Below are 26,965 nucleotides of genomic sequence, written 5' to 3'. Positions count from 1 at the left end.
CTGGAGCTCAGGCTGGTAAAGTGCAGAGAAGTAGCTGTAAGAAGAAAACCTAACCAGGCAGAATATATGAAAACCATGCGCTCTGTACAAACTCAACAGGAAAATTGAACCATTAAGCTACTAACAACCAGATGAGCAAGACAGATAGAAAAAGCTTCCTCACAGCTGTGACTTTCCTTATATTTTTATGGTCTGAAATTATTATGGTGAAATTCTATTTATTGTAGGCCTTCAGAGGTTTGGCACCAGTTACTACCATCTATGACAGACTGCACACCCCAGAAGCAATTTCCTTCACAAATCTCAGAGATTGGATCAGGTATTAATGAGAATGCAGTGCGCCATAAATACAAGCTATCTGAAACTTAAAAGCAGATTTTTTTTTTAATCTCCACATTAAAGGCCTGCTAAAAATTATTTATTGCTTGCTGTCGCCAGAGACTGTTTAACAATCACTAGCTGCTGACTTGGGGAGATGTGGCAGGTCTGGTCTGCAGGATAAACATGTGGGCAGAGTGTGTAACTGCTCAGCTCGGCAGTTTCCGTGACCTTCCCCCGGGAAGCCTAATCAGCTGCCAGCTGGGAATTCTCCTCGCTGGGGTGAGGAACAACATGACTGGCCTGCTGATGACAGGAAAGTGCAGGCCAGGGGTCAGCATCCGCGCATTGCCTGCTACCAGGCTTTGAATCCAAGACTCTTGCCACCCTGAAATACCCTGGATAGCCGTGAAAATCATCAGAGCTTATTTAGTACGCACGGAATTTGACAAGCTTGAGGAAACCAATAACTTGTTCTGTGATGGCATTCTTCAGAGTAAGTATGGAAGTAGGACATTAAAATAAAAGAATAAGAAAAAAAACATAATTAAAATGTATTCTTCAATTGATATCCAGTTTACCATGTAAACTGGACTTTTCCGTAGTTTACAAATGAGAGGAGGCTATTCGGCAGTTACCTGAAAGAAACAACGGTAGCGGTTTCAACAATGTTTGGTCTTCCGTACTCTCACAACCCTTTTGCGCCACCTATTCACAGTTTTAAACACCCTTCTTCTAAGTTTCCATTGCTTCTCTGGCTCATGCCTCACTATCGATTCAACATCAACTGCATACAGTCCGTTTTCATACTACTGTAGGTTTTTAAAAAGTCATAAGACTGCTATAAAAATGCTTCAGCCATCTCAACCACAGGATATGAAGAGACAATGACAAGACAAGACTTTGGTAGTGAAGACTCAGGTTTATGTTTTTAAACAGGGCAGGGACACCCAAACTCACGCCTGATTGTCATCCCATTGATTGACACTCCTGACTGTAATTATTCCCTTAACTGAATTGATAATCCCCGAGGTTCACAAACTTTTTCCAACAAAGACATTTAATGTTGGATCATTTTGATCAATAAATGAATGAAAAAGTTTATCCTTTTGTGTGTTATTTGTTTTATTGGGTTCTCTTTATCTATTTTTATGACTTAGATGAAGATCTGATCACATTTTAGGTAATATTTATGCAGAAATTCAGAGACTTCTAAAAGGTTCACAAACTTTCTAGCACCACTGTATATGTTACAAACAGCCTCGCAAAACTCCAAGTACAACTGCTTTGTCTGTTTTTTGTAAAATACAATATACTGTAGTGTGTACTAGTTAAACAAATTTAGATTAATTACACAATTAAATACACACATTCTTAAACTATTTTAATGATCATCCCTCTGTATGTTTGTATGTACAGCAAACCAGCTTCTTACTGTTAGCACGTCTGCTCTGCGTCTCAAATGAGACAAGACACGCTTGTCTTTGTTTCAAAGGTCATGACACCTACAAAACAGGGAACGGTTCTCCTGACAGGCTCTGGAGGTTTCCCAATGGCCTTTCAAGCATGACAAAGAGAGCAAAACTGCAATTATTCTGTTGTGGTTTAATTGAGCCTCAGTTTACATACAAATGACTTTCATTTCTCAAAGCTGACAATGTACAGATTCGCATAAGAACACAACTATTCCCCTAATGTAAACACTTTAATTTACTATAACGTTTAATTAGAGATAGTAAAGAGACTTAGCAGAGCTATAAAAGAGTGTAGCTGCTAGCTGATATCAAGGGGCAAAATACTTTTTCGTTATACTTTTGAAACTTAAACTTGGAATTGCTGAAGGAGGGATTGATCCAGATTTGTATATTGCAGGTTAAAGCAATGGAATTAATTTATCAATCACTGTAAGAGCTGCAAAAATCCAGTTATAGGCTCACTATATCTGAGAGACCTTGTGGCTTTTTTAGAGAAATATGTACACTATATTGTACAAGTTATTTTGTATCATGTAAGTAACTGGAATCAAAAGCGTCTGATTTCAAAATTGAAATCACTAAAACTATGTCCCTTTTTCCCAAGGTCATATTCACTGAGAGTTCATATTTTCATGTTTCCCCATTTCATACACTCATTGGGAGAGAGCATTCAGATTTAAGTCTTTAGACGTGGGTATGTTAATACCCCTTTTTTCTGGATCATTTGCCAAAAGCACTTTCAGCAGGGTGGCAATTGAAATATAGCTCTGTGCACTCCCTTTAAAGGCCCAAGAGACACTACGCAATTCCTGCAAAACTGATTATATAAGATTTAATTGTAGTGGACTGAACTCCATCAATCGAAAGTAATCATGGGCAGTTGTGCAAGGTGAATACTCCACAACAGAGTAAGTCAATCAAGTTCAATCCCGTCAGAAAAAGGTGGTTCAGGCAATCCTGTCAGAAAAAAATACGAAATCCGGGGGCAAGAAATAAGCAAGGATAAGAAGGATAAATACATTATAACAGACTTTTCTTCCTGCTAGTTTCTGAGGCAAAAGCATCACAGATGTTGATAAAAATGATTAATGTAAAGCATTGTTCTATATTCTGCAGTAATACACTAACAATATGGATCATAAAAGATTATCCAAATTGCAGGAAAAGGATGATGTAACTAATTATGCAGTGAAGGAAAGTCTTAACTTCTGTTTGCATAGTAGCTATACATTGTACATTTCATATGTTTGAATTGTACCAGCTGCTACTTCATTTGAGGTTTCTCTCCAAGAAAACCTAACTTCTTCTCTTTATCTTACACACTTTCCAACACATGAGCATAAACTGTGTAAAATATTTAATAGAAATGACAGCTGTATTCGCAAATTATCTTGTGTACACAAGTATACGCTGCAGACTGAGAACCTCAGCAGCACCAAACCATTCCAGGACCTTTAATATTAGAATTTTTTTTTTAACCAAGTCACTAGCGAATTCTCTTGTATAATGAGAACTTGGGAGAGTACCCATTCAGAGAGCAGAACACTTTTACAAAGACCGATCTGCGAGAACTACACTGATCAAAAATACAACACCTGTACCCCACTTGCGAATTCACAGCTGGACAGGAGTGTGGAGCTCTAACCAATACACCATGGTGCTGCCATTAATAGGGCACCTAGATATATAGCACAGTGTGATTTTATTTTAGTTATTGTTTGTTCTACATTAAGAACAGCCTACTCGAATCCACAATTGCATTCATTTTCAATTATTTAAAAATGTCTCAGCACCACTCTGCAAGCTATGTACAGAGGCAGAAGAGGACACTTACTGTGAGCTGAACCACTGTTGGTTTTAAACAAAGACAACCGCTGCCACGTTTGAAAACATTTCAGAAGCAAAAAGGCAACACTCATTTCAATCAGCATTTTTTCATTATTTGTAAATTGTCACCCTTAAGGCTGTTGTTTTTGAGCTTTGAACCACCTCTGTGCTTCCCATAAAAGAAGACTCGAGTGACACACTGAGGCTTTCGAGGACTGTATGAGGCATATTCACATCACACTCTCATGACACCTCATGCTCACTGAACAGAGTAGAAAGGCAGAAAGCGTGATAGATACTTAAACCTATATGAAATCTAACAGGAACAAAAGGAGAGGGTTTTCAATATGAATTGAGCTATACTCACGTGTAAACATTGTCAGGAACCATGGAATGGCATACAGCTATAGAAGGGGAAAAAAAACAAAATTATTTCACACAAGACTTCAATGGAAGAATGTCAGAGCTGAATTCACTAAAAGACTTAAAAATACAGTAATATGCTGCAAAAAAAAACCCTACTCAATGGGACTTTCATGTTTTTCCCCTTTAAAGAAGAAAAAAAAAGTCTATTTAAAAAAAAACAGAATCGCTAAGGGACTGCTAGGGAACGGGCAATTGCCAAAATCAATAAACATCATTATAAAGAAAACTTGTTGAGACAAAAAAAAAGATGAGTCGCCGAATATTTCATCTGTATTTTTATAAATTGAAAAAAAAACATAAATTTTGTGTTATCAAAGCAAAGCACACAATATCACATAAAGTAAAAAAAGAGAAGATACATTTTATTGCAGACATTGCACAGAAAACCCAACATTGTCGCAAACTTACAAAGGTGAATTCACCTAACTTACTTTACCTTTAAATTACTTGGACTATTTTGACCTCTGATTTAAAGCCCCACTTGATTTCAGTGTGTCTGTTTGGAGCAAACTTAGACTGTATATTTGTTAACCCAACAAAAAGATTGAGTGGGAGAATTTATAGGAAAACAGTGCTGACAATTTCTTGACGGATGTACACTGCAAATGTTCACTGTGAGTTATACTGTCACCTCAACTGCCTTAACCCAAAAGAAATAAATAAGGAAGTCTGAGAGAGGAAACTATAAAGGTTCAGTGACTCACATCGCTTTTGTAAACACCTGTTCTAATATTACTTAAACCTTGGGTGGTTTTTAATTTCGAAAAGCATGGAATTTATTTCATCTGCTAATTGATAGGTGAAAATGTCTAGCTTCCCCAAGACAGATCCAGACGACCTCCTAACCCAAGGCAAGTGGAGAAGTGCCAGGTCTTTTTAATGGAGCAAGTTTCAATTTTAATGGTGAGAGACTAATCAGGATTTAACCTGATTGGGTTACCTGAAGCATGAATGTCAGGTTACAAAAACAATATTTTCTTCTTTACAGGCTACAGCAAACAGCACAGCCTCCTACAAAAGATTTATATCAACCCTTCTGCAGAAAAAATAGGTTTTAAAAGATTAGATCAGCAAACTAAATATCTCTGCTTACTGAGATTTAAACATAAGCATGAAATGCAGTAATGTATGTATAATGTAAGAGAAAAGGACATTTTGTGCTTGACACAGACTTTAGAAATTCAGAAATCCTTTCCTTCAGCAGGTTTTGGAGAAAAAACATTTAAGTGATTACAATGAAAAGTAACAGCAAGTTTAGTGCTTTGTAATTGAATTTCTTGATAAACTGCTTTAAGAAGGACTTTCTAATAAATTTTTAATCATTAAAGATTGTGAGCAACATAACTCCTGACTTACAATCATCCTACTCCCCACCTCACAACCCTTGTTCATCTAATTCTGGTGTCCTCTCTGTCCCCCAAGCCCATCTACACTCTATGGGTGATGGAGTCTTCTCCTGCTGCGCCCTAGAACTGTCCCTAAGGATATCAGAGAGTCACTGTTTACTATGTACAGCATATACAGTTCATTAAAGCTGTTGTTTCTAAAACAGTTCTTGCAGAGTTTGCTGCGTTCCCTGAAAGCCCCCCACAATATGTTTTTCCTGAGGTTCCAAAGTCTTTAGCTTAATCTTCTGGAATTACTTCAAAGGTGAAAACCGCACAGCCCAAATCAAGGCCTGCCTGAAAATGATCCCTGGCCAGGCACCAGTTTTAATCCCAGTCACAAGAAATGATACTTAAACACAAATTAAACAAAATAACAAGATGACATCATTCTCATAAAACTGCACTCATTAAACCACACAAGTAAATTAATGTGTTTGCCTGACTTTCACAGGAACAGAGAACGACAGATTTTTGTTGACTGAAGTTGCAGTATCTCCTACTTTACTTCTCCCTCCAAATAATTTCTTCACAACCATTCTTCACTTGCTAGGGGACATCTTTCTATCCCTTAACTGCACAGCTACATGAAATACTTCAGAAGTGACACTGATAGATAAAGTTTTGGAATTTTATGTATGCATATTAGTAGCAACAGAAATATATGTTTTTATTAAATTAGCCTGTATTATATTGACTTGAGTAAGAATGCCATTGCCTATCCCACAGTTATGTTATTCAGCATAAACAGTAATACAAATTGCTCAACATTTCAAAGAAAATCAAATTCTCTTAAGAATTTAATGCATAATGATGCCACAGAAATCGTATTATTTTACGACTTTGCATCACAATCAAACTTGCAAAGCACAAAAAGCATGCATGATATCCACGATAAAAAGCCCATGCATCTCATTAGCCTTGTGAATTGAACATCTTTATTTACTGGACAGTTTTAGTTTTTGCCTAGGGTTAAAGTCAACATGGAAAGTGATGTGATCCTAAACTCTCAAGGACATGAAATACATCACCAGACACTGAGAACATTATGACAGGAAGGCAGATAGTGATTGACAGGGTGGGTTCAGGCCATGACTGAGCCTGGCTTCTTGGACATTTGCCTGGCTGCAAATATTACCCTATTGCCCCTTACCTCCCACTTAACAATGCATTCACAGTAGGGAAAGAGCTCACCCCTGCTTAGAGTACTTACATCTGGTATAAATCCAATCTCATTAAGATGGTTGCTGAGCTGCGGGTCATGAAAAGCTATCATCTGGGAAAACACAGTCAGGTACTCTAGAAGAAGATCAGAACAGAGATGAGTGCCGAGCGCAAGCTGTCATTACTGATCAAAAATGTAACTTGCGGTGTGTTTCAGCTGGAAAGTACAGGATGTGACAGAACCTTTGAATTCCTGAAAAACCTGTGAGGCTTTCCCATACTTAACATTTTGCTCTTCAGCTCCACACAAGCCTTGTTTTACTCAGTGTAACCGCATACCATCAATGAATCGAAACAAATGTGAATGGAAAAAAAATGGGGAAAAAATTCATAGCACTGACAAAAATCTCTCTCAAACCTGGCAATCAAATTAATTATGTGAAGTCTTGGTATTTGTATCCTTTTGGAATAGTATTGCTTTATGTGATCTCTGAAAATAAAACTTTTTTTTTTCCCCATTAAGAATCCTATTTATCTAACCACCCTATAGAATAGTAATGGGACAGTACGTTTATTTAGAGTTGGCTTGCCTGCAAAGACTTTTGTACCTGCAATGGGAGAATGATGACTAGCACACATTTCACTGTCAGAGCTATTCGTCTTTTGAAATCCTGTTCCACAGTGCCTTATGGGCAAGTTAGCACTGTCTGAAGGACCAGTGCATCTCTCACTGACATCACTGCGAGTCTGCAGGTGCCCAGCAAGCTGTAAAAATTGCTGTTTCACAGAAACCAAGATGACTCTGACTGACTAATGATCATCTTATCCTGGAGGTGCATTACAAATTATATGGCGGCAATTGAGAGTTTCACCTCACAGCTGGTTTAGTGGGACGATCCAGGATCGAACTAATAACAACTGGGCCATTAAGCTAAACCTGGACATCTTTTGTTTGAGCCATCTGGGAATCAACTGACTTAATGCTAAATTTTAATGGAACTGTTTTGAAAAGACAGGGGTCAAAGACGCACAATCTAAAAAATCTTCCCAAAAAGGAACACAAAATGGGCAAAGGCAACATAGATGGCATATCAATTAAAGTAAACTTCCGAACGTTTGGTAAAAATGGAAACTGCGTTCTAACTGCAACAAGCAAATTACATTATTTTATAATCAAGCTTTGAGATACGACTCAAAGAAACGACCTTTTTTAATTTTTAGATCTGTTGAATGTTTTAAGTACTTGGTGATTAAAAGAGATATTTGAAAAATGAAAGCGATTATTTTTCCCGCTTACCTTCAGCTTAATTAAAAAAAACAAGGCAGGCAAAGAACAAAAAGAAGTGAAATGATGTGCAATTAACGCAAAGAATGTAATACCATACCAGACTGTTATTATGTTCCTTTAATGTGGAAATCATAATCAGCTTTTAGGTGGCAAAAGGCACACTAGATATTATGCGCATCATCAGGCATTTAACATATTAGTCAATTAGAGCAGAACAGACGGGTTGAACAAAGCATTATACCACAGTGGGCTCAGGTGTAGTATGGTCTGTCTCTTACTGTGTCTCATCCATGCAGAGACTCTGCTTTTGATGCTCTCATCTTTGTCTTCCATTTAATTTGAGCCCCCTTCACAGACTGCAGGCCTTCAAGCTGCACGAAAACCTCCAGCCGCGCAAGGGAAATGGGGGAACAACCAGTGCTGAAAACAGCGCTGGAGGTAACAGAGACAAATGGCAGCCTTTTCTTTCTCCATAAACTGATTTTTTGTTCTAATAAGTAATGAAACACAATGAGGCTCTGCCGAATGACGTGTTGCAGTATTACAAAAGCATCTTCCGCTGCGATTTTCCTTGCAGGTCGGTGGCGAGGTCAAAATCAACGGGCACTTTAATTTTGAAACGGCACGCAGTTTTAATCCATATAGCACACACTGTGTGCTGTGCATGTCTTGCAATCCATAATTACGTTTGGAATAAAGCTTCTGTGAAGAAACGGTAATACCTTCCGCCCGTCAGTAAATATGTACTGACACGACCAGTCTTCTGCCTGCGGAGATGAGGTTCTCACCTTGAATGACATGAGAGTTGTCCTTCAGGAAGAAGTTGTAGAGGTATTTGGGAATAAATGCAGACATACAGGCGTAGGCTAAAGCTAAGGGAGAATAAAAATAATGTTAGGAAAGTAAGATCCAGCTTTGGATCTCTGGTAAATTTCAAACATAATTATCACCTTGTTTTTTTTTATTATCTGCTGGCTTATTTGGAGGTTACCTTCAAGCATTCATTAACTTTACTGCCAGCAGCCATATCACCCTGCAACTCACAACTGGCAACCCATTGAAGCTAAGCAGGTGTGAGCCTGGTCAGTACCTGGATGGGAGACCTCCTGGGAAAAACCAAGGTTGCTGCTGGAAGAGGTGTTAGTGGGGCCAGCAGGGGGCGCTCACCCTGTGGTCTGTGTGGGTCCTAATGCCCCAGTATAGTGACGGGGACACTATACTGTAAACAGGCGCCGTCTTTTCGGATAAAACCGAGGTCCTGACTCTCTGTGGTCATTAAAAATCCCAGGGCGTTTCTCGAAAAGAGTAGGGGTGTAACCCCGGCGTCCTGGCCAAATTTCCCATTGGCCCTTACCAATTATGGCCTCCTAATAATCCCCATCTATGAATTGGCTACATTACTCTGCTCTCCTCCCCACTGATAGCTGATGTGTGATGAGCGTTCTGGCGCACTATGGCTGCCGTCGCAATCATCCAGGTGGATGCTGAACATTGGTGGTGGTGGAGGGGAGTCCCCATTACCTATAAAGTGGAGTGTCCAGAAAAGCGCTATATAAGTGTAAGCAATTATTAATTATTATTATTTGATTCTGCTGAAAATGTATCAATGTCACCAGTCCAACAAATAGAAAGAACTTTGTTTCAATGGCAAGTAGATCATGCTGTTTAGTTTCATGGCTAATACTGTGACTTTTTGCACGCATAGTAAAAATGTAAGAAAACGTACATTTCTGAGGAACTTTATATCCATCCACTATGGTATGATAATATGGAACACACAAAACTGGAAACAATATAATAAAATAGAAAAGAAATTATATCCCCACCTTCATTGTTGAAATTCAGGTACAGGAACGGTGCACACAGAGAATCCAGCCCTAAGACATGACAGAACGACAAAGAATCATAAAATGATTGTGTTTATATAAAACATGAATTATAATGAATGACATTAAAAGAAACAGATAAACACATTTAACTTTACACATTTAATTTACGGAATAGCTGTCAGCAGTTCCACAAAACTCAAAACAAATCTAGACAGACTATGAAAACTGAGGAATAATTTCATCATCCTGTTATATTACAACTTAAAATTGTAATATTAACAAAATAAAATAGAATACCCTTTCTACATCTCCTACTGGTATATAATGTACTGTATAGTATACATTTCCTCTCATGCAGCTTTGAAAACAAAGTGCTCCACATGAGTGCCCTCTAGTGGCCGAACTACCTGTCAAACACTGAAACTCCCCTATCGAAATGCCAGAGCATAGGACACCTGGAAGGATGTTAGAGTTTATTCTTAAAATCTACCATCTGATTTGCTATGATGTGAATAACTGTTAACTTTTCTCTGTTCTTTCTACTGACAAGCCGTGGTAGTCGTGTGACTGTGAGAGAAAGCAGTATTTCACAACACCATGATATAGGTGATTTTTTTTAAAGTTGGCTTTTCTGAATATATGTATTTTGTATTAACTTTCTTTAAATTGAATTTTAAGGCATTTTGTGACAATAGATTGTACATCTAAGCGTGTTAAGAAATCCACAGTAATCCATGTAATGTAGACTAGCAAAGAAAATAATTAATTCAACTTTCTTCTCCAATTTTCATCTGATTTCTAGCTCAAATCAAGTTTGACAAGATTTCTTAACAGACATGAAATGAAGGGTCCACAAAAGGCTAAGGTTACCACATGTTCAAGGCAAAGTCAGAGAAATTAAAATGAAATCCCAGTGCTCAATTAGTGCAATTATTTTTATGAGTCTGTCTTGAAGAATCAAAGAAAACACATGAAAATATATATGTACTTAAAAGGTGTTATGTAATTGAATATGTCTCTTAAAAAAATTAGCTTAAAAGTAACCGTTCAAAGGGCACAACTGATTTTATCTACAGAGGTACCTGTGATGCAATGAGAAGATAAACATTTTGGCACTCATGTTATTTACTGAAGAAAGGGAAACTCCATCATATCAAATCAGCAGCCTTCAGGGGATAATACAAGTGTCATAAAATTACAACACAAAGTCATTGAACAGTCTGGTTGAATACATAAAGCAAGACCTAGAGCAGAATTTTGTGTACAGTTTTAGTCAGCATATTAGAAAAATACTGCTGCTCTGAACAGCAACTAGATACATTCCCCAGGTGTAAGGATGAAGAAATTATTTTTTGTCTGGAAAAGACAGTACTTGAAAAGAGAAGGGACCCGTTCCAGTATTCACGTCTTCAAAGGAACTGACAAAGTCAATGGTAAATTCCCAGTTAGACGCAAGCTTCCTAGTCATGGTATTAAAGACAATACCCTGGATTCTTTCAAGAAATGGCTACTGTAGTTAAGATCCTCTGATGAATGAGCTACTGACAAACAAATGAGGTAGATGAGCTAAATGCCCTCATTTGGTTTGCAACCTTTCTTGTGTTTTTAGGGTGTAGAGAAGGATATCCTGTGAGAAAATATTACAGAGGAGCACTGTACTAAAAGCATCCTTGCAGTTTCTCTGGGTTAGTTACAAATAAGAGGAGGCTGTTTGGCCCATCTAACCCGCTGGGTACATAGCAGCTAATAGATCAGTTTCTCATCCAGCCATTTCATGAAAGAAGCCAGGATTTCAACTTCAACAGAATGGCTGGGTAGGCTGTTCCACACTCCCACAAACCTTGGTCTAAACAAGTGCCTGCAGTTCTCATTTTTAAATGCAGTATCCACTTGTGACTGCTAGTTCATGTTTCTCTATTGATACTGAAGACCTCCACTGTGTTGACGCAGTGCCTGTAAGGACCTGAAAACATGGATCTGGGCCTCCACAGTCTTCTTCGTTCGAGAGGTAAAAGGCTCAGGCTGTAGGGGTGGAAAGGCCCACCTTGCCAGTAGACGAGGTCAGGGTGGGACACCACCCAGGCTTTCAGCACGCGCCTGAACTTCACGTGGCCCTGAGGGGAGGACAGCAGCTCGTCGTACTGGTGGCATCTCGGAATATCCACCTCGATCTGTGGAGTAAAAGGAGAGGCACTCCATGTCGGCGGGCATATGTTTCTCGTCGGCAGGTCAGAAGATGGCGACCATTCGAAACCTCCATCATCACAAGCCTTTGCGTAATCAGTTAAGACACCTGCTAGGAGTAAAGGCTCCCCCTTTAGCTCAGCTATCGCCCCTCTCCTCTCAGGCTTGGTTAACATCGTTCACTGACTGTGCCTGGGATTTCTTAAATAGTGGCACACAACCACAACTGGGCAGCAAAGGAACAAGTAAAGGTTTACTCCATACTGAAAGGAAAAGAGACGCAATGTTTCGGCTATGGAGCCTTGTTCAGGTGTGTCACAGTGTGGAATAAACCTTTACCTGTTCCTTTGCAGCCTGTGTTCGCATGCTGACACAGCTACCTACTTGAACGTTTTTGACAAAATTGTGCAGGCCAGGGTATACATACTTCTTGGTTTTATATGCAGTAGCTCTACTGAGCTTTCAGTTTTGTCTGTAAGAGATTAATCCCTCCAGCATCTCTTGCTAAAACACAGTGTAGCTTAGAGTGTCAGAAAGTGAACAACCCGGCAGGAGGTGTATTGGAAGGAAACATTTACCACCAAGCTGATGCAGGGGCCGTACAACCTGATCTGATCAGCTGGCATTTTCAAACTGAGCCTCTGTGTAAATGTAAAATAATTGGCGATTCTGAATTTATTTCAAAATCTTCATAAGGGGGAGAGCATGGTGTCCTGACTAAAATTCCAAACTGGACAAAATGATAGAATCATTTTTTCCAGAAATAGGCTATATTATTGTGCCTATTATCTAGAAATGTCTAAAAAGAAAAAGTATGCTTTTACGAAAGCAATAGTAGAAAGAAGCTATGGAAGGGACAAAAAAGAGTAGATTTTGCATTATAGGAAAAATACTTTTCATTTTTATTTTTTGGCTATTGTGTAAAATCAACCCTTGCTTCTCATTACATGTCTCAGAAATTAATATTCCCCTATTTTTTTTTTATTTACGCTGGGAGTAAGTCAAGTGATCAAGTCTTAATAAAGGATGGATCTAAATAAGTATGACATTAAGCAGATTTTAAAGTCTTTTTATACATTTGACAAGTTATATATTGTTGCTTTTATCTGACCAAAGAGCAAGGCAGCCCAGCAACAGTACCTGACGGTCTGTGGGAATTGGCGTGTCCTTGTCTATGGCGTCATATTTAGCTTGAATATCCCCCTGAAAGCAGAAAGTTTCACATATAAACCCATATGAAGTAAAATCAGTTTTTTGCGAGTAGCAAAATATTGATATTTTGAGAAAGAACAAAAGTCACCAAGTCCATTCAGGTTTGTTCACTGTAAAATATGAGCCTTCAAGGCAGGATTCTTTCTGATACAATTTCAAAATGCTGTAACGCATGCACACATTACACTGTGTGATACTGTTGATTGATGTTCTACCAGGCTGCTTTCCTTACGTTTTTATTACGCTTCATATTTAAATGTGAATTTCACAAAATAATGTTTCCCTTAATTTTAATGCATGTAAGAGTATAAAAAAAGATAACTTGAAGTAGGTTTTCACAGAACAGAATGTTAATATGACTTAAAAACCTTGTCTCTTGATGAGCCCCTAAGCAGGTTTTATCATATAGTCACTTTCCCTCCACAACTTCAGGAAACTAACTTGCTGATATAATTCTACAGTGGTTCAAATAAGAGCAGACATTAATAGTGTTTCATATATCTGACTCTTGTTGAATTATTAGCTTATTTCCTGAACTCAGATGTTTAGTCTATGGATCCAAAAGGAGAGGTCAGAAAACTAGCCTTTACAGAATAAGCATGCGAATAACCAAGACAACAATTTGATATCATCTAAGATGCCCATGTTAGACAGGTTACAATTCTTGCAGCTGTACACATTAGATAAGATCAGATCACTTTATTGGCCATATACAATTTCTTGCATTAGGAATGTGTCTTTTCGCGTACCCCAACTTGCTCTCCATGAGACACACAGACAGGGAGAGAAGCTTGGGGTCAGTGTGCAGGGTCAGCCATTTATATGGCGCCCCTGGAGCGGTTGGGGTTAAGGGCCTTGCTCAGGGGCCCAACAGAGTAGGATTCCTCTGCCGGCCGTGGAATAGAAACTGGCAACCTTCCAGCCACAGGCACAGATCCTTAGCCACAGAGCGACCACACCGCCCCCATCTATACATTTTCCACACACACACACACACACTTATAACCAAAGCCAATTTCGCCAGAATCCAATCAACCCACCAGTATGTCTTTGGATAGTGAAAGGAAACTGGAGCACCTGGAGGAAACCCATGTGAACACGGGGAAAACATACAAACTCCACACAGATAACACCCCAGGTCCAGAAATGAACCCAGGGCCCCAGCACTGCGAGGCAGCAATGCTTACCACTGTATCACGGTGCCACCCTTTTGACAAACCAACCCAATGGAAAATCTGAAACACCAGAGACGGAATCAGCACCCCATGACTCACCTCAACACCCAGCAGAGCGGCCCATGCCAGGCCTCTGAGAAGCGGGGGGATGTCAGCTCTTGCTTCTTTCCAGACCTGATTTTTTTTATAAGGGTACGCCTGTATCGAGAGAAACAGGGAAGTACCGACGTTATCCACAACAATGCCAACACTTAAAAACCCGGGGTCTCCTGCTGCATGTTGTCCGAGACCCACCTTGAGGAGCCTGTCAAAGAGAATAATCCTGTGGAGCTGGTACTCCGTGTCCCTTTCCCGTATAATGAGGGGCAAAGTGGCGACTGCAGACAGCTCGTTGCTGCTGTTGGACTGGGGCAAACTGGACTGCCTGAAATGACATGCGAACCAGGGGAGACGTCTTACATGCAAGGTTATTTCATAGCTGACCCAGCGTTGCATCGCTGCAAGCGCTAAAAATGATGCTGAAACAAATGTCATGAGCTCGAATGCACACATTACAGTAGGTCATTTGTGCATGTCCCTGTGAAGCATTCTGCATGTGATTATAATGTCTTGTCTACCAGTTATGAAGGGATTATGAAGTCACTATGGAGTAACATTCAAATAAAGCATTACTTCAAGAACCTTTTTATTAAATTCTTTGATCCGAATAATTGGTTCTGGTGTTCTACACAAAAACAGCAGCAGCCAAAGCTAACAATTACTGTAGCCATACTAAAGATCTTCACTGAGTGACTGAAATATCTGCATCGATTCCACTATGCACTTGTATTCACTTTACTCTCAACATTTCCTTTGACTACTGATATAACTCTATACTTTTTGTCATATTGCTATTTATTGCTAATATAAATTATCAATACTAAAACCTATTTTCCTTTTTCAGAACAAAAAGATGCTATGAAGAGACAGTGAGCAAGCATGATAAAAAAGACAGTGAGCAAGTCTATCCTTGATCTGAGCCCATTCTATCTTTAATGTCTATTATATCAGGTTACAGAAAAGAAGTCATTTGATAACAATATACTCACTCATCTTCCAATAGCGGATAATAAGCTTCTCCAGCAACATCTTTCAGTCTCTGAAATGGATTACAAGATTCGTTTTACTTATCTTCTCACAAATTCTAATTATTTTTCCACCCTTCAGGTCTAGGTAACCAGAAATGTAAGGAAAAGGGACATTCTAATATACTACAGAAATTTCTCAGAATTTTCTTATTTTATGTTTCAAATGAAAAAAAAATGGTTCCTCTAGGAAGAAAATAGACTGCCAGTAAAAAGAACTCTTACGTTTTTAAGTTGGCACAGCGACAATGTCACAGTTGTGTCGTCCAAGAGAAAACTCCTGTCTCTTCCTTGACCAAAACACTCCCCATCCTCTAATACTAAACTTTAAAAGAGAACAAAAAACTAAATTATTAAGGGCACCTAAAAAAACCTTTGAACTAGCTGTTGACTGGGAACTTTTCAACTTTTTAAACCTGAAAAATGCAGTTAATAAGAAATATTACTGAAGCAGAAAAGATTCACAAAATATACAGCATCACGCATTATAACATTTGAATTTAACTGTTTTAGAAGCATACGTACAGTATAACATTTCATGTCATCGTTCGTATCCAGTGAAAACATTATAATGTTATTACTTTGCATTTACAGCTAACATTGTGTCCTTACATGGTTGTTTTTCATCTGAAAAGTGAGAAACTTGGCCAGAAGACTCTCATTAAACAGGGGAAACAACGACCAGATCTCGTCACATTTTTCAGAAACTCACACGATTTGTGAAGAAATAAAATGTCAGTATCAATCAAAGATCTAGAAACTTTTCCCCCAAATAAATCGAAAGAGAAATGAGTCAAAACGCTTAGCTCAAATTAATTACAGCAGCGTCAGCTATTATCGATTTCACCACCCCATCACTATCTGTAATTGAGCGTTAATTAAATACATTCCAACTTACTTGGGCAAAGTGCAGACAGGAGGTTTGGACTGGATTATTTCTTTATTAGTAAGCTCTTTCTCCAGATCTCCTCCAGCCAGGCACCACAGGTAATAGACCTCATCAATACATCTCTCTGCCAAGTATTCCTCTTCTTCACCTGTCAGTGGTAAGTCACAGGCACTTCAAACATGGGATTGCTCTGCTTACCATTTAATTCTTACACTAACCCAAAGAAAGAATTATCCAATGTCTAAGACTGAGATGGAATATTTTCACTCTTACAGTCACCAAAGAATGATTTTCTTCGTATTTTCAGAATGACGTGCATGTTTAAAAAATCACGAACAAAAAGTCAAAATCAAAAGACCAGCGCTCACAAAAGGAAAAGGAGTTAATCTGATAGCACATCACTAAATCTGACTTTTTGCATTCTTTCCTGACAATATATCACTTCAAAACTATACTCTATGCTTCTATGATCTGGACAGGGCAGAAAAAAAGCAGACACTGTGTGGGTAAAACCTCTGTATCAAGATGTGAGAAAGACGACAACAGATGAAACTGTTGGAAATGAGTGGCGTCAATAAGACTTCCTAAATATAAAGACGACAGACCTTGGCACAGCTCTCCAATGTCTTCAGGGAGGTCTAAGCGAGCACAGCGCAGGGAAGAAGAGAAGAGGCTGACTGGCTTTTGGAAGGGTTTGTAGTTGGAGGATATCTCCTTGAACACACTGTCTCTCAGTAGTTCAGCAGGTGTAGGCCTGCAGCAACAGGGAACCCAATTCAGCTACTAAACAGAAAGCAGTTTAATAACAGTCCTTACTGTTGCTGGCAGACAAAGTTAGGATGGATATGATAATAGCCTCTAGAGCCTGAAAAGGTAAAAGCTGAAGTATTAAACAGCACTATTTCAGTTTCTCCCCTGTTTTCATATGCTAGTATCTCTTCTATTCTGGTCCATACTGTCTATACTGTACTGTATGTTCGGGGTTTTCCGATAGTACCAAGAGAGGAAACTTCATTTTCATTTTACAGCAGGGTTATTTTTTCTTCAGCTAACACTGTATGTATGACTGTCAATGCCAAAGTATTCTATTCCATTAACAATCAATTAAAAAAAAAATTAATGATGAACTAGTGAATATTGAAATAATTGTGAAATTTAATTTTTTCCAAGTGCAGTGCACTTACTTATTTGTTCTGGAGATTAAACCACAGATAATTAAAAGGACAACAAGTGAACTGAGTACTTGCGTGCTTAAAGACAATCAATATGCTGGTCTCGTTAATCTTGGCTTGAAATCAATAAAAGTCTTCTCCGTTTTTAATGTAACATTGTTATGTGTAGTGTTTTGGAATTCACACTGCATTAAAAAAAGAATTGGCCAGTAAGGCTATATATTCCTAAAACCATATATGTTTACAAAGGAACAATATGTTTGCAATACAAAAATTGTTATAAATAAACATTGAACCATAAGCTTCATAATCAATCACTAATAGATCTTCCTTCTTGTGGTGTCCACATAGGGAATTGAAATGCACAAGCCAGAAGAAAAACAAAACAAAATCTGAGGTCAAACATGGAATAAAATCATACCGGACAGTCACCTTTTAGATGGAAGAAATGTAAGGCATTTCCGCAATAAAGCTACAACATTTTCAGGCAGCTCCTAAAAGACAAAACAATGTCTACGTTATTTACTTTCTCATTCTACCACAACATATATAAATATTAGTTTGCATACATTTCAACTTATATAAACCACTGTATACAACAACACCATAGAACAAAATTATGTCAGGACATAATCATTATATTCGGAAAATAGAAATCCTGAAGGAGTGCACAATTGTTATCACAAATGACTAAAATCTAATTCTGTCTTAATTTCGGGGACATGCCCATACAAGAAAACATTTGGCAATCTTGTTGGACCACGAAAGCTAACCAAGCTTACAAATAAACAAACCTTTATAATTTCTAAACATCCATGTTCTTCAGCCAAAACGGTAACAATATCATCCATGCAGCCTGAAACACAATAAGGGAAATTAGCATACATGTTGCTTACTGTAGTATTGAGTTACATAACATATTGGGTTTTTTTTTTTCATTCATGCTTAATTGTAATTACAGCCACACTCTTACTCATTTGGAATATTGAAACTTTTTGTATACTAGTATATAAGTGTTTTTGTAAGTCTAAAACAACAAAATACAAATACCAATAAGAAAGATGAATGCTAAAAGGTATTTAGTGCATCAATTTACTGTTACTACTATTTATCTATTAAGGTGGCTGATGCTGTTTTATAAAGTGAATTACATCTGTACACATCTACAAAGTTGGGCACTGGAGCACTAATAGAGAAGTCCCTTGTTCAAGAGTACAATAGCATTACTCCTCTCAGGATCTGAATTCATAAGCTTTCTACAAAGAGTCCAGAGCCCACTACACACTAGAAATGATAATGTCATATCAACACTCAAAGCTGCAAAGTTAGGATGAGCTAAGGTGATCAGTGCGACCTGATAACTCTATTCAAAATGCTTCAACTTCCCCTGAAAAAAAGACAAAAAAAATGGGACAATCATTCTGAACTAGAGGAGCATAAACACTCACTTTTAACATGACCTTATGAATATCGGCAGCTTACCCAAATTCAGAATAAATTTTAATCTTTCACTTATATCAATAGTCTGCAGCAATCTTCTGCCCTAAAAATAACAAAGGCATCAATAACAGTATATTAATGAGTGAAACAGGACAAAGTGGGTTTGAAATACGTGTTATTTCAAAACTAATACAGTACTTTTAAAACAAATGACAACAATTCATCAAAAAAACAAAAAAGCTTATGAAAGCCAGTGCCATGAGCTTTATATATCCTTATCTCTGAAAGCTGTACAATGGAATCAATTTAAGTGGCTTGGTTTAACAAGTGATACACTATAGACACAAGTCTATATGAAACATTCAACATTAAAATTAGATAAGTTACAAGTCTGAGGAGCCTTTGTATTCAGTTGTATAGTGGGACATGTGCCAGCTGCAGAGCTGGGTTATTAGCGATTTATAAAATTCTAAGTGTAATGTAGAGCGAAATAATAACTCCCATACAAAACATGATTAATTGGCACAGCGCTTATCCTACAGGGCCTAGTTAGCTTCATAAATCTAGCAACTGTATTTTTCCTAAAACAGTTAGCTTCCCAGGACTGTATTTATCATTGACGCTAAGATGTGAAATATTAATTAAAAAAGGTAAGATGAAATTAATACTTTTATCGTCTAGAGACTCTGAAGGTCTCGGCATAAAACAGATAAGACGTGTAAGTGTGATTTACAGTGGTGTGGGATATTAAAGGTGTGTCAAGACAAAGCTTTTTTATTGTACCTTTTCTTGCCCTCCTCTGTAAACTTGAAGCTGGCAACTTACTGTTCATAACTCAAGGAAAATGTTGTACATAGAGCATAAATTAAAAATAGGTGGCTAGACCACACCATGCTTTTACCCATTGACTTGGCATGTGATAAATGCAATTCAAGTAGCTATATTTAAACTATATCAACTGTCATCAGCAAACTCATGTGCAGTAACCTAAAATTAACACTGAATTAACTAAACCTTAAGATCTGGAGAGCACACTGCAGGAAACACTTCAATAATCTTTGAAAGTTAATGAAAACAGTGAGACAAATACAGAAAAAACACCTAATTTCATTTTTTTGATCATGAAAATTCATGATCACCTGGGGACCGTTGTATCGACAGACCTGGCTGGGACAATTATATTTTAAAACTCTTAAAACTTCATTTTGGGCAGCATGGTGATGCACTGCTGACTCACAGTGCCTGCCCTGGGTTCAATTCTGGACCTGGAGTGCTATCTACATGAAGTTTGTGTGTTCTCTATTCAGGTGGGTTTTCATCGTGTGCTCCAGTTTCCTCCCACTGCCCAGAGACATACTAGTATGTTAACTGTTACTGTTTGTTAGAAGGGGGAAAATACCTACAAACATATCAACAAATATACTGTGTACAGTATATCACAAATCTGCAACATTCATAGCACATTATCCTTGAGACATTTCTATGGAGGGCTTGTTCAAACAAAACTAAAAATGTAAGATTTTTTACAGCACTGTCGTTTAACATAACATAACAGTACTCAGATTTGGTTTCGTGTTTGAGAATTTATTATATTTTTAAACTTCTATAGCTTTCCATGTAGTGACCCACAGGGTAAAAGACAACATATTATCTATAGCATCACCTATCTTTACAATCAATCTATAGTATTACAGCAAGTCCCACTATATCTACTTGCGTACATGCGAATTTAGCCTGAAAAGAAAAGATTTCCATTAAAAATAACCCTTGTTTTTCCTCCAAACAATTTTAGAATAAGAGGATGGGCATTTGACTGAACATTATTATGATCGTTTCGAAAAAACGTACTTGCATTATAAATATCGTACTAAATGATTTGGGAGTTACTGACTTGACCTGTAAACAATTTTCTGAGTACATACCACACACAGCTCGAAGAGGAGGATTCCCAGGGACCACACATCTGTCTTGGGCCCCGATGGGAGAGGAGTTTCATTGCGGGAGGGATCGTGGGGGTGGAAGGTGCCCTGGGCGATGACTTCAGGGGCCAGGTAGGATGGGTATCTGCAAGTAAATCGCACAGCATAACGTCACAGGCAGCTTGTACAGCTAGTCCCGCATGCCTGTCACAGCACAGCTCAAACTTCAAGTTGACCACTAAACTATTCAGAGTGCAAACACGAACAACAATAACTAACAAGAAAAACGCTTTGCTTCTGTCTTTTTATTTTGTAGTGGATTTAATTTGGCTGAGTGAACCAGTAAGCCTGTATGCCTTTCGTATACACAGACAAAAGCAAGATCACCGTTCACCTGAACATCCTTCAATGACTAACTAATGTCATGTCATTTGCCAAACCGCTTTATACCATATGGTGTGTGGGAAGCCGGAGCCTACCCGGCAAGCAACGAGTGGAAGGCAGGGTACACCCTGGACGGGACACCAGTCCATCGCAGGGCAAGTGCAAGCCAATCATATATGGGGACAATCTGGAGGCCACGGTAAAGGCCGAGGGGGGAAATTTGGCCTGGACACCGGGATAACTCCCTACTCTTATTGAGAAATGCCCGGGGATCTTTAATGACCATTGAGAGTCAGGACCTTGGTTTAACGTCTTATCCAAAAGACAGTGCCCACTACAGTATAGTGTCCCCGCCATTATACTGGGGCATTAGGACCCACACAGAACGCAGGGTGGGCGCCCCCCGCTGGTCCCACTAACACCACTTCCAGCAGCAACCATAGCTTCCCAGGAGGTCTCCCATCCAGGTACTGACCAGGCTCAACCCTGCTTAGCTTCAATGGGTAGCCAGTTGAGAGCTGCAGAGTGATATGGCTGCCGGCTACTAATTAATGTAAAGTAATAAATATTTTTCAGCTCATCAAAGATACCTTAATTGCCAGAGCTGAGACAGAGGATGCAGCAACTATCTGTGAAGCTGCAGCTATAAATACTGCATTGATTTTTTACAACTGGAATTAATTGGAGTTCCTATGACCTTTGCAAAAATATAATTAATGAACACACAGTTTAAACAAAAGAAACTTATTCATCTAAACAAATTAGAAAATAATCAGATGAAGCGTATCCACATGTTTGTCAATTATATAAATTTTCATTATCTGTTTCCATTTACAAGTCCACAGAAACACATGAAAGATGTAAAAGAAAATGAGCTATATGGGATCTGCTTTTACAAAAATCTTATTTTGTGTACAATGTCTAATGACTGCAACAATTATTCAGGAAGTAGGCCCTTAAATTCTAAATAATGAATAATAAGAGAATGAATCAGATATGATTCTTACTTTTTTGTGATCTTTGTGCATGCAATAAATAAAGCTATTTATTATAATTTAATATATGCATAGTCAACTTATAAAAAATATATGTTAACATACTAAATACTAATATGTATTTAGTACTAAATACTAATTTAGTACTAATTTTATTAGTACTAAATAATAATATGTTACAAATTGAGAAACCTGGTTTATGTTTATCATCATTATTTTTATCCTTCAAGCTGACATTTTCCATCCAAAACGCATGCCTGAGGAGGGTTTCTCTACACTATAATACTGCATGATCAAGGTAAAGAAAAATATATTAATCCATGAATAGATTAAGGAACAATTTCAAAATATAACCATAATCCTTCAGTTCCCTAATACATGTGGAAAGGTTTGAAGAACTCGTACCCTATTGGAAAGTCCACATCCGCTCCATGGTCAGTCATGTGGTAAAGACCGAATTTAGCCAGCTTGATGCTACCCTGAAAGACAGTAAGAGAGCACGGCTAATCTATGGAGCCTCCCAGTGGACACTGTAAGAAAAAAAATCATACAGTCCGGTCCTCTTCAGTGTCTTTTCTAAACCCCATGACTCAGAAATACAAATTTAAAGGATATTTATTTAAATGATTATGATAAGCAAAACCTAAAGCAGAAGTTTGTGTATAGTTTTGGTCATCTGAAAATATCCTTTTTCTAACTGAATATGCTCTGGAACCATCAACCAAAGAAGCAGCAGGCAGATATGCCAGGGCTTAAGGGAATGTCCTACACTGACGGGATGAAGGAACTGGACCTTTTTAGTCACAGAAAGAAAAGATTACAAGGTGACTAGATACATTCAAAATCCTCAAAGTTATTGATAAAATCAACCCAGCAGATGTGTTAAGAATGAGACTTGCACCAGATGTGCATTTAAATCCAAGAGCAGGAGGCACTTATTCACCCCAGAGAGTTGTGGCTGTATGGAACAAACTGTCCAGCCATGATGTTGAAGCCACAATACTCTGACTTTCTTCAAGAAAGACCTGGATGAGATACTGGCCTCCTTTCTTTTGTAATTATACCTACTGTCTATTCTAAACATATTTTTAAGGCTCAGTATTATGAATTGGACATCTTGATATAGGGAAATTTTCAGAACATGCAATAATGTAACTCTATATTTAATAAGAAACATCCATCCAATACTGAAAAACATCAGTACTTAATTATGGCTCCTGTGAATGAACACAACTCAGTAAAAACTTATTTTACGACATGCCCCTCAATCCATAGAAGTAAAGAAAATTCCTCTTGGATTTTAAACACTCCAGTTACAAGCCCATTGTGTAAAAGCACATTCAAAAAGATACATTTTCTTAGGTAAAATCTAATGCTTCATCTATTCAGACATTAACTAGAATGCAGTTCCATAGATTAAGGCAAGAAAAAAATTACCCGGCCCCAGGTGATAATGGCTTTTAAGAAAAAGTAGCAGATCTAGTTTTAGGATTCAGTGCATGTTTAATTCGGTTTTGTGCCTTTTCTGGGAATTCAGACCCTAGGTCAACAAGTAAACCACACGTCTAGCATACATGTGACGAATGCAGTGCTGGGATTGTACGGTGCTGTACCTTGCGGTCCATGAGCACATTATGAGGTGCGAGAGCTCTGTGCACCATCCTGTGTCTGTTCATGAACTCCAGCCCCTCTAACACCTCATAGGCCACCTGGAGGACCTTCACATGGCTAAAAGGGAACAAAGAGGGGTAAACAGCACATTTTCCATCTATGTCCAACGCACTTCTGAGGCGATACAGAAGGAAGCATTGTTCCTTTCCATGTTTTTCATGTCTAGCAAAACCCTCAAGTCTGAAAGAGCATAGGAATGCTGGTGAATTGTGGACACTTCAGAACAACCTTAATACAAGGCTTAACTGTTCAACAAAGGCTTCTAACGGTCACTTGAACTGGAGTGAATTATCAAAACCAACAACAGGACAGTGCCGAACAGGAGGGGGAATTACAGCTTCAACAGAATTTAGAAAAGGCTTGTGCTCACTATAAATCAGAGGTCTAGAAACCTTGAGCCTGGAGCACTGCCAGTGAGATTCGGATAACCTCTTTCAGATATGTGCCAAACATTAAGCCGGGAGAAACTGATTTATTTTATCAGACATAAATCCCTCAGGCGCGAAAGAGTTCTGCAGTTCTCGGCACGGTCAGGTTTATGTGCTCATAAAGATGTCTCTGAAAACCTTAAAAATACTAACTCATTTTCAAAATATGGTATGATGTATCTATCTTTTTTGTGGTTCTTCTCCTCAAGAGAGAAATGGGAGTTTGGCATACAAAATCACACATGTTTAGCATTTAAAGAGAAATTAATACTGAAGTAATTAAGTATTTATTTTTGACTGTTAGAAAGTTTGAGATTTTTAATTTATTTCAGAGATTTAACTCATGATTCCAACACACTGATGCCAAAAAAATTACAAATGAAAGACACACAGTCAAATTCTTTGCCTTGATCTTTGCTTCAGAATTCTGTCCTTACAACAAACATGACTTTTTTAGCTTTCAGCTGAGGTCCTGGAAAGTCTTAAAAAATTAACAACTAAACACAAAAAGTATATGTTAGTTTTGCCATCCATTCAGTGAGTAACTACTTTATTTAAGACTGATATAGCCAATTGCAAATTTATCTTTGATAAATAATAAACTTAGAAAAAGTTACAGAGTTTTAAAAGAACAATTTAAAGTGTTCAATCTGCACACTTAGTAAGTACATAGATCCTACTCTCCATTCGGAACGAGAATTTTCATATCAATACCACAGTGTGGTGACCAGGTACTGTGCTGAGGTCTTGACTATTTGACAAGTCACTTTTTCAAATCAGGAGGGATTTAAGCTGCAGTGTCCAGACTAAATTTTACTCTGAGCTCGTGCGGTTTGGAAATCCTACATTAATGCCAGGAATTATTAGACAGCAGCATCCTACGTGAGACCTAAATCCATGACCCTCATATCTGAAGTCCAAATTTCTCTACAGAGCCGAAACAGGCACCTCTTCCATCTAACTAAAATATGTAATAAAGCAACAGGATTTGAAACTTTCAATTGGCAGGTGAGTTGAAGTTTTGATTTTGTCAGGGCCTAAGGCTCAGAATGGGTAAGATTATATGCTGGTTTTCATAACTGAATCACACATTTTTTTTGAATAAAAGTAAATAAAAAAAGGACAGGACAATGTGGATGCAAGAGCACTGGCATTTTCTAAAGAAAACTTCAAGTGTGCAGCATCTCATATGGCACTGGTGTTCAATATGTTCTGTCAACCTCAGTATACTGCATAACGACAGTAAAACTAGAAGGTTTACTATCACGTAGGCTGTCTGCCCTGTTCAGTAAGAATAACATTTTTAGACTTTTCTTCTAAAAAGCACAATACAAACAGATTTTACCTGACTGGTTTCCCCTGTTTCTGTAAATCCTTCAGACTGTTCTCATAGTGTTCAGCCACCACAACCAGCCTCTCTGATAGGAATAAAAAAAAATGTTTTTATACATAGGAACTAGAGGTTTCATTTCTGTTAAAGCTACAATTTAAAGCTAATTCTCTTTGAACTGTAATTAGAGTCTTTTAGTTACGTCTGGATCCAACTAAAGAGGAAATTTTACATGACACTCATGAGTTTTCAGGTGGCACAGTGGTTAGCATTGCTACCTTGCACTAATGGGTCACTAGGGTTTAGGTCCTGGAATGTAATTTTCATGGAGTTTGTGTGTTCACCCCACTTCTTGTGAGTTTCCTCCAGGTGCCCAAGTTTCCTCCCACAGTTCAAAGACACACTGGTAAGCTAACTGGTTTCTGGGAAAACTGGCCCAGCTTGAGTGTGTGCATGTCTGTGTGATGCAATGGACTGGCATCCCATCCAGGGTGTATCCTGCCTTGTGCCTGTTGCCTGCCAGGATAAGCTCCAGCTCCCGTTAAACCCTGAACTAGATAAAGTGGACAGAAGATGGATGGTGGACTCTTTGAGTTTTACTCCAAAGATTATAGAGATAGATCATAAATATTGTATATCTTAAGGGCTTCAAGGAAAATTTGATGACAAACCCTTTACTCAATTAACTTCAGAAGGGGCTAAACAGACACATACAGTAGATGAGCAAAACATCATATGTCAGTGCTGTGCTTCAATCACACAGAAGGCACCACAACCAGCAACTTATTGGAGAACTAAGGTTAAAAAGCAGCCTGCCTTGTCTGCAGGTTGTTGTGTTATGAACTGGGAGACCAAATGGTTCAAAGCAAGTCTAAAGATCCATCACATGAACAAAAATAAACATTGAAACCTTCAAGCCCCATTTATACACTACTATTGGGACTAATTGTTTCAAGCAAAGAGACATGAGGCTACTCAGGTCATTTAAAGTAAACACAACATTGAATATTAATAACCCCCGTCTATATGTTGATAAAGATTGACTAAAGATTGAAGAGTATTGTAAAATTTAAGCATTGCTCCAGGAAGAGGGTTTTATAGCCTCACTAATGAAATCCTCGAACCTCCTAGTTATCTTTATAACTAAATCTGTTACTGAGTATAGAACTGAGCACATCTCTTACAGCTCAATTGAACAAAAACCTATTAAAACAAGTGAAAGCCATGAGTGGATGAGGATGAGAGGGTGGAAAAAACATGAATTTAACTTCTGCCACTCTGAATTCGCGCACTGGGGTAAAACACAGAGCCAGCTTTCCTAGTTGAGAAG

General features: G+C 38.2%; 1 protein-coding gene across 3 annotated transcripts in view; it reads right to left on the bottom strand.

The window, feature by feature from the left end:
* The window catches only part of tbck (TBC1 domain containing kinase), a 77,472-nt gene that overhangs the window by 48,822 nt on the left and 1,685 nt on the right, over positions 1 to 26,965 (bottom strand). For all 3 annotated transcript variants that reach the window (XM_088913161.1, XM_088913170.1, XM_088913179.1), the window contains exons 3-21: positions 25,651 to 25,723; positions 23,820 to 23,934; positions 22,612 to 22,685; positions 20,831 to 20,972; positions 18,951 to 19,011; positions 18,263 to 18,324; positions 17,901 to 17,962; positions 16,902 to 17,050; positions 16,306 to 16,444; positions 15,633 to 15,732; positions 15,372 to 15,421; positions 14,578 to 14,707; positions 14,383 to 14,481; positions 13,037 to 13,099; positions 11,757 to 11,883; positions 9,710 to 9,760; positions 8,672 to 8,755; positions 6,645 to 6,730; positions 3,988 to 4,024 (exon numbers count right to left, since the gene is read on the bottom strand). In XM_088913161.1, the coding sequence (XP_088769287.1) occupies positions 3,988 to 4,024; positions 6,645 to 6,730; positions 8,672 to 8,755; positions 9,710 to 9,760; positions 11,757 to 11,883; positions 13,037 to 13,099; positions 14,383 to 14,481; positions 14,578 to 14,707; positions 15,372 to 15,421; positions 15,633 to 15,732; positions 16,306 to 16,444; positions 16,902 to 17,050; positions 17,901 to 17,962; positions 18,263 to 18,324; positions 18,951 to 19,011; positions 20,831 to 20,972; positions 22,612 to 22,685; positions 23,820 to 23,934; positions 25,651 to 25,723 (1,704 nt within the window). The remainder of the gene's footprint in view (positions 1 to 3,987; positions 4,025 to 6,644; positions 6,731 to 8,671; positions 8,756 to 9,709; positions 9,761 to 11,756; positions 11,884 to 13,036; positions 13,100 to 14,382; positions 14,482 to 14,577; positions 14,708 to 15,371; positions 15,422 to 15,632; positions 15,733 to 16,305; positions 16,445 to 16,901; positions 17,051 to 17,900; positions 17,963 to 18,262; positions 18,325 to 18,950; positions 19,012 to 20,830; positions 20,973 to 22,611; positions 22,686 to 23,819; positions 23,935 to 25,650; positions 25,724 to 26,965) is intronic.

Source organism: Atractosteus spatula, chromosome 1 (genome assembly GCF_055471065.1).
Source record: "Atractosteus spatula isolate fAtrSpa1 chromosome 1, fAtrSpa1.hap1, whole genome shotgun sequence".
Taxonomy (NCBI): Eukaryota; Metazoa; Chordata; class Actinopteri; order Semionotiformes; family Lepisosteidae; genus Atractosteus; species Atractosteus spatula.
The sequence above is the reverse complement of the archived record's forward strand: the minus strand, read 5'-3'. Positions and strand labels throughout refer to the sequence as shown.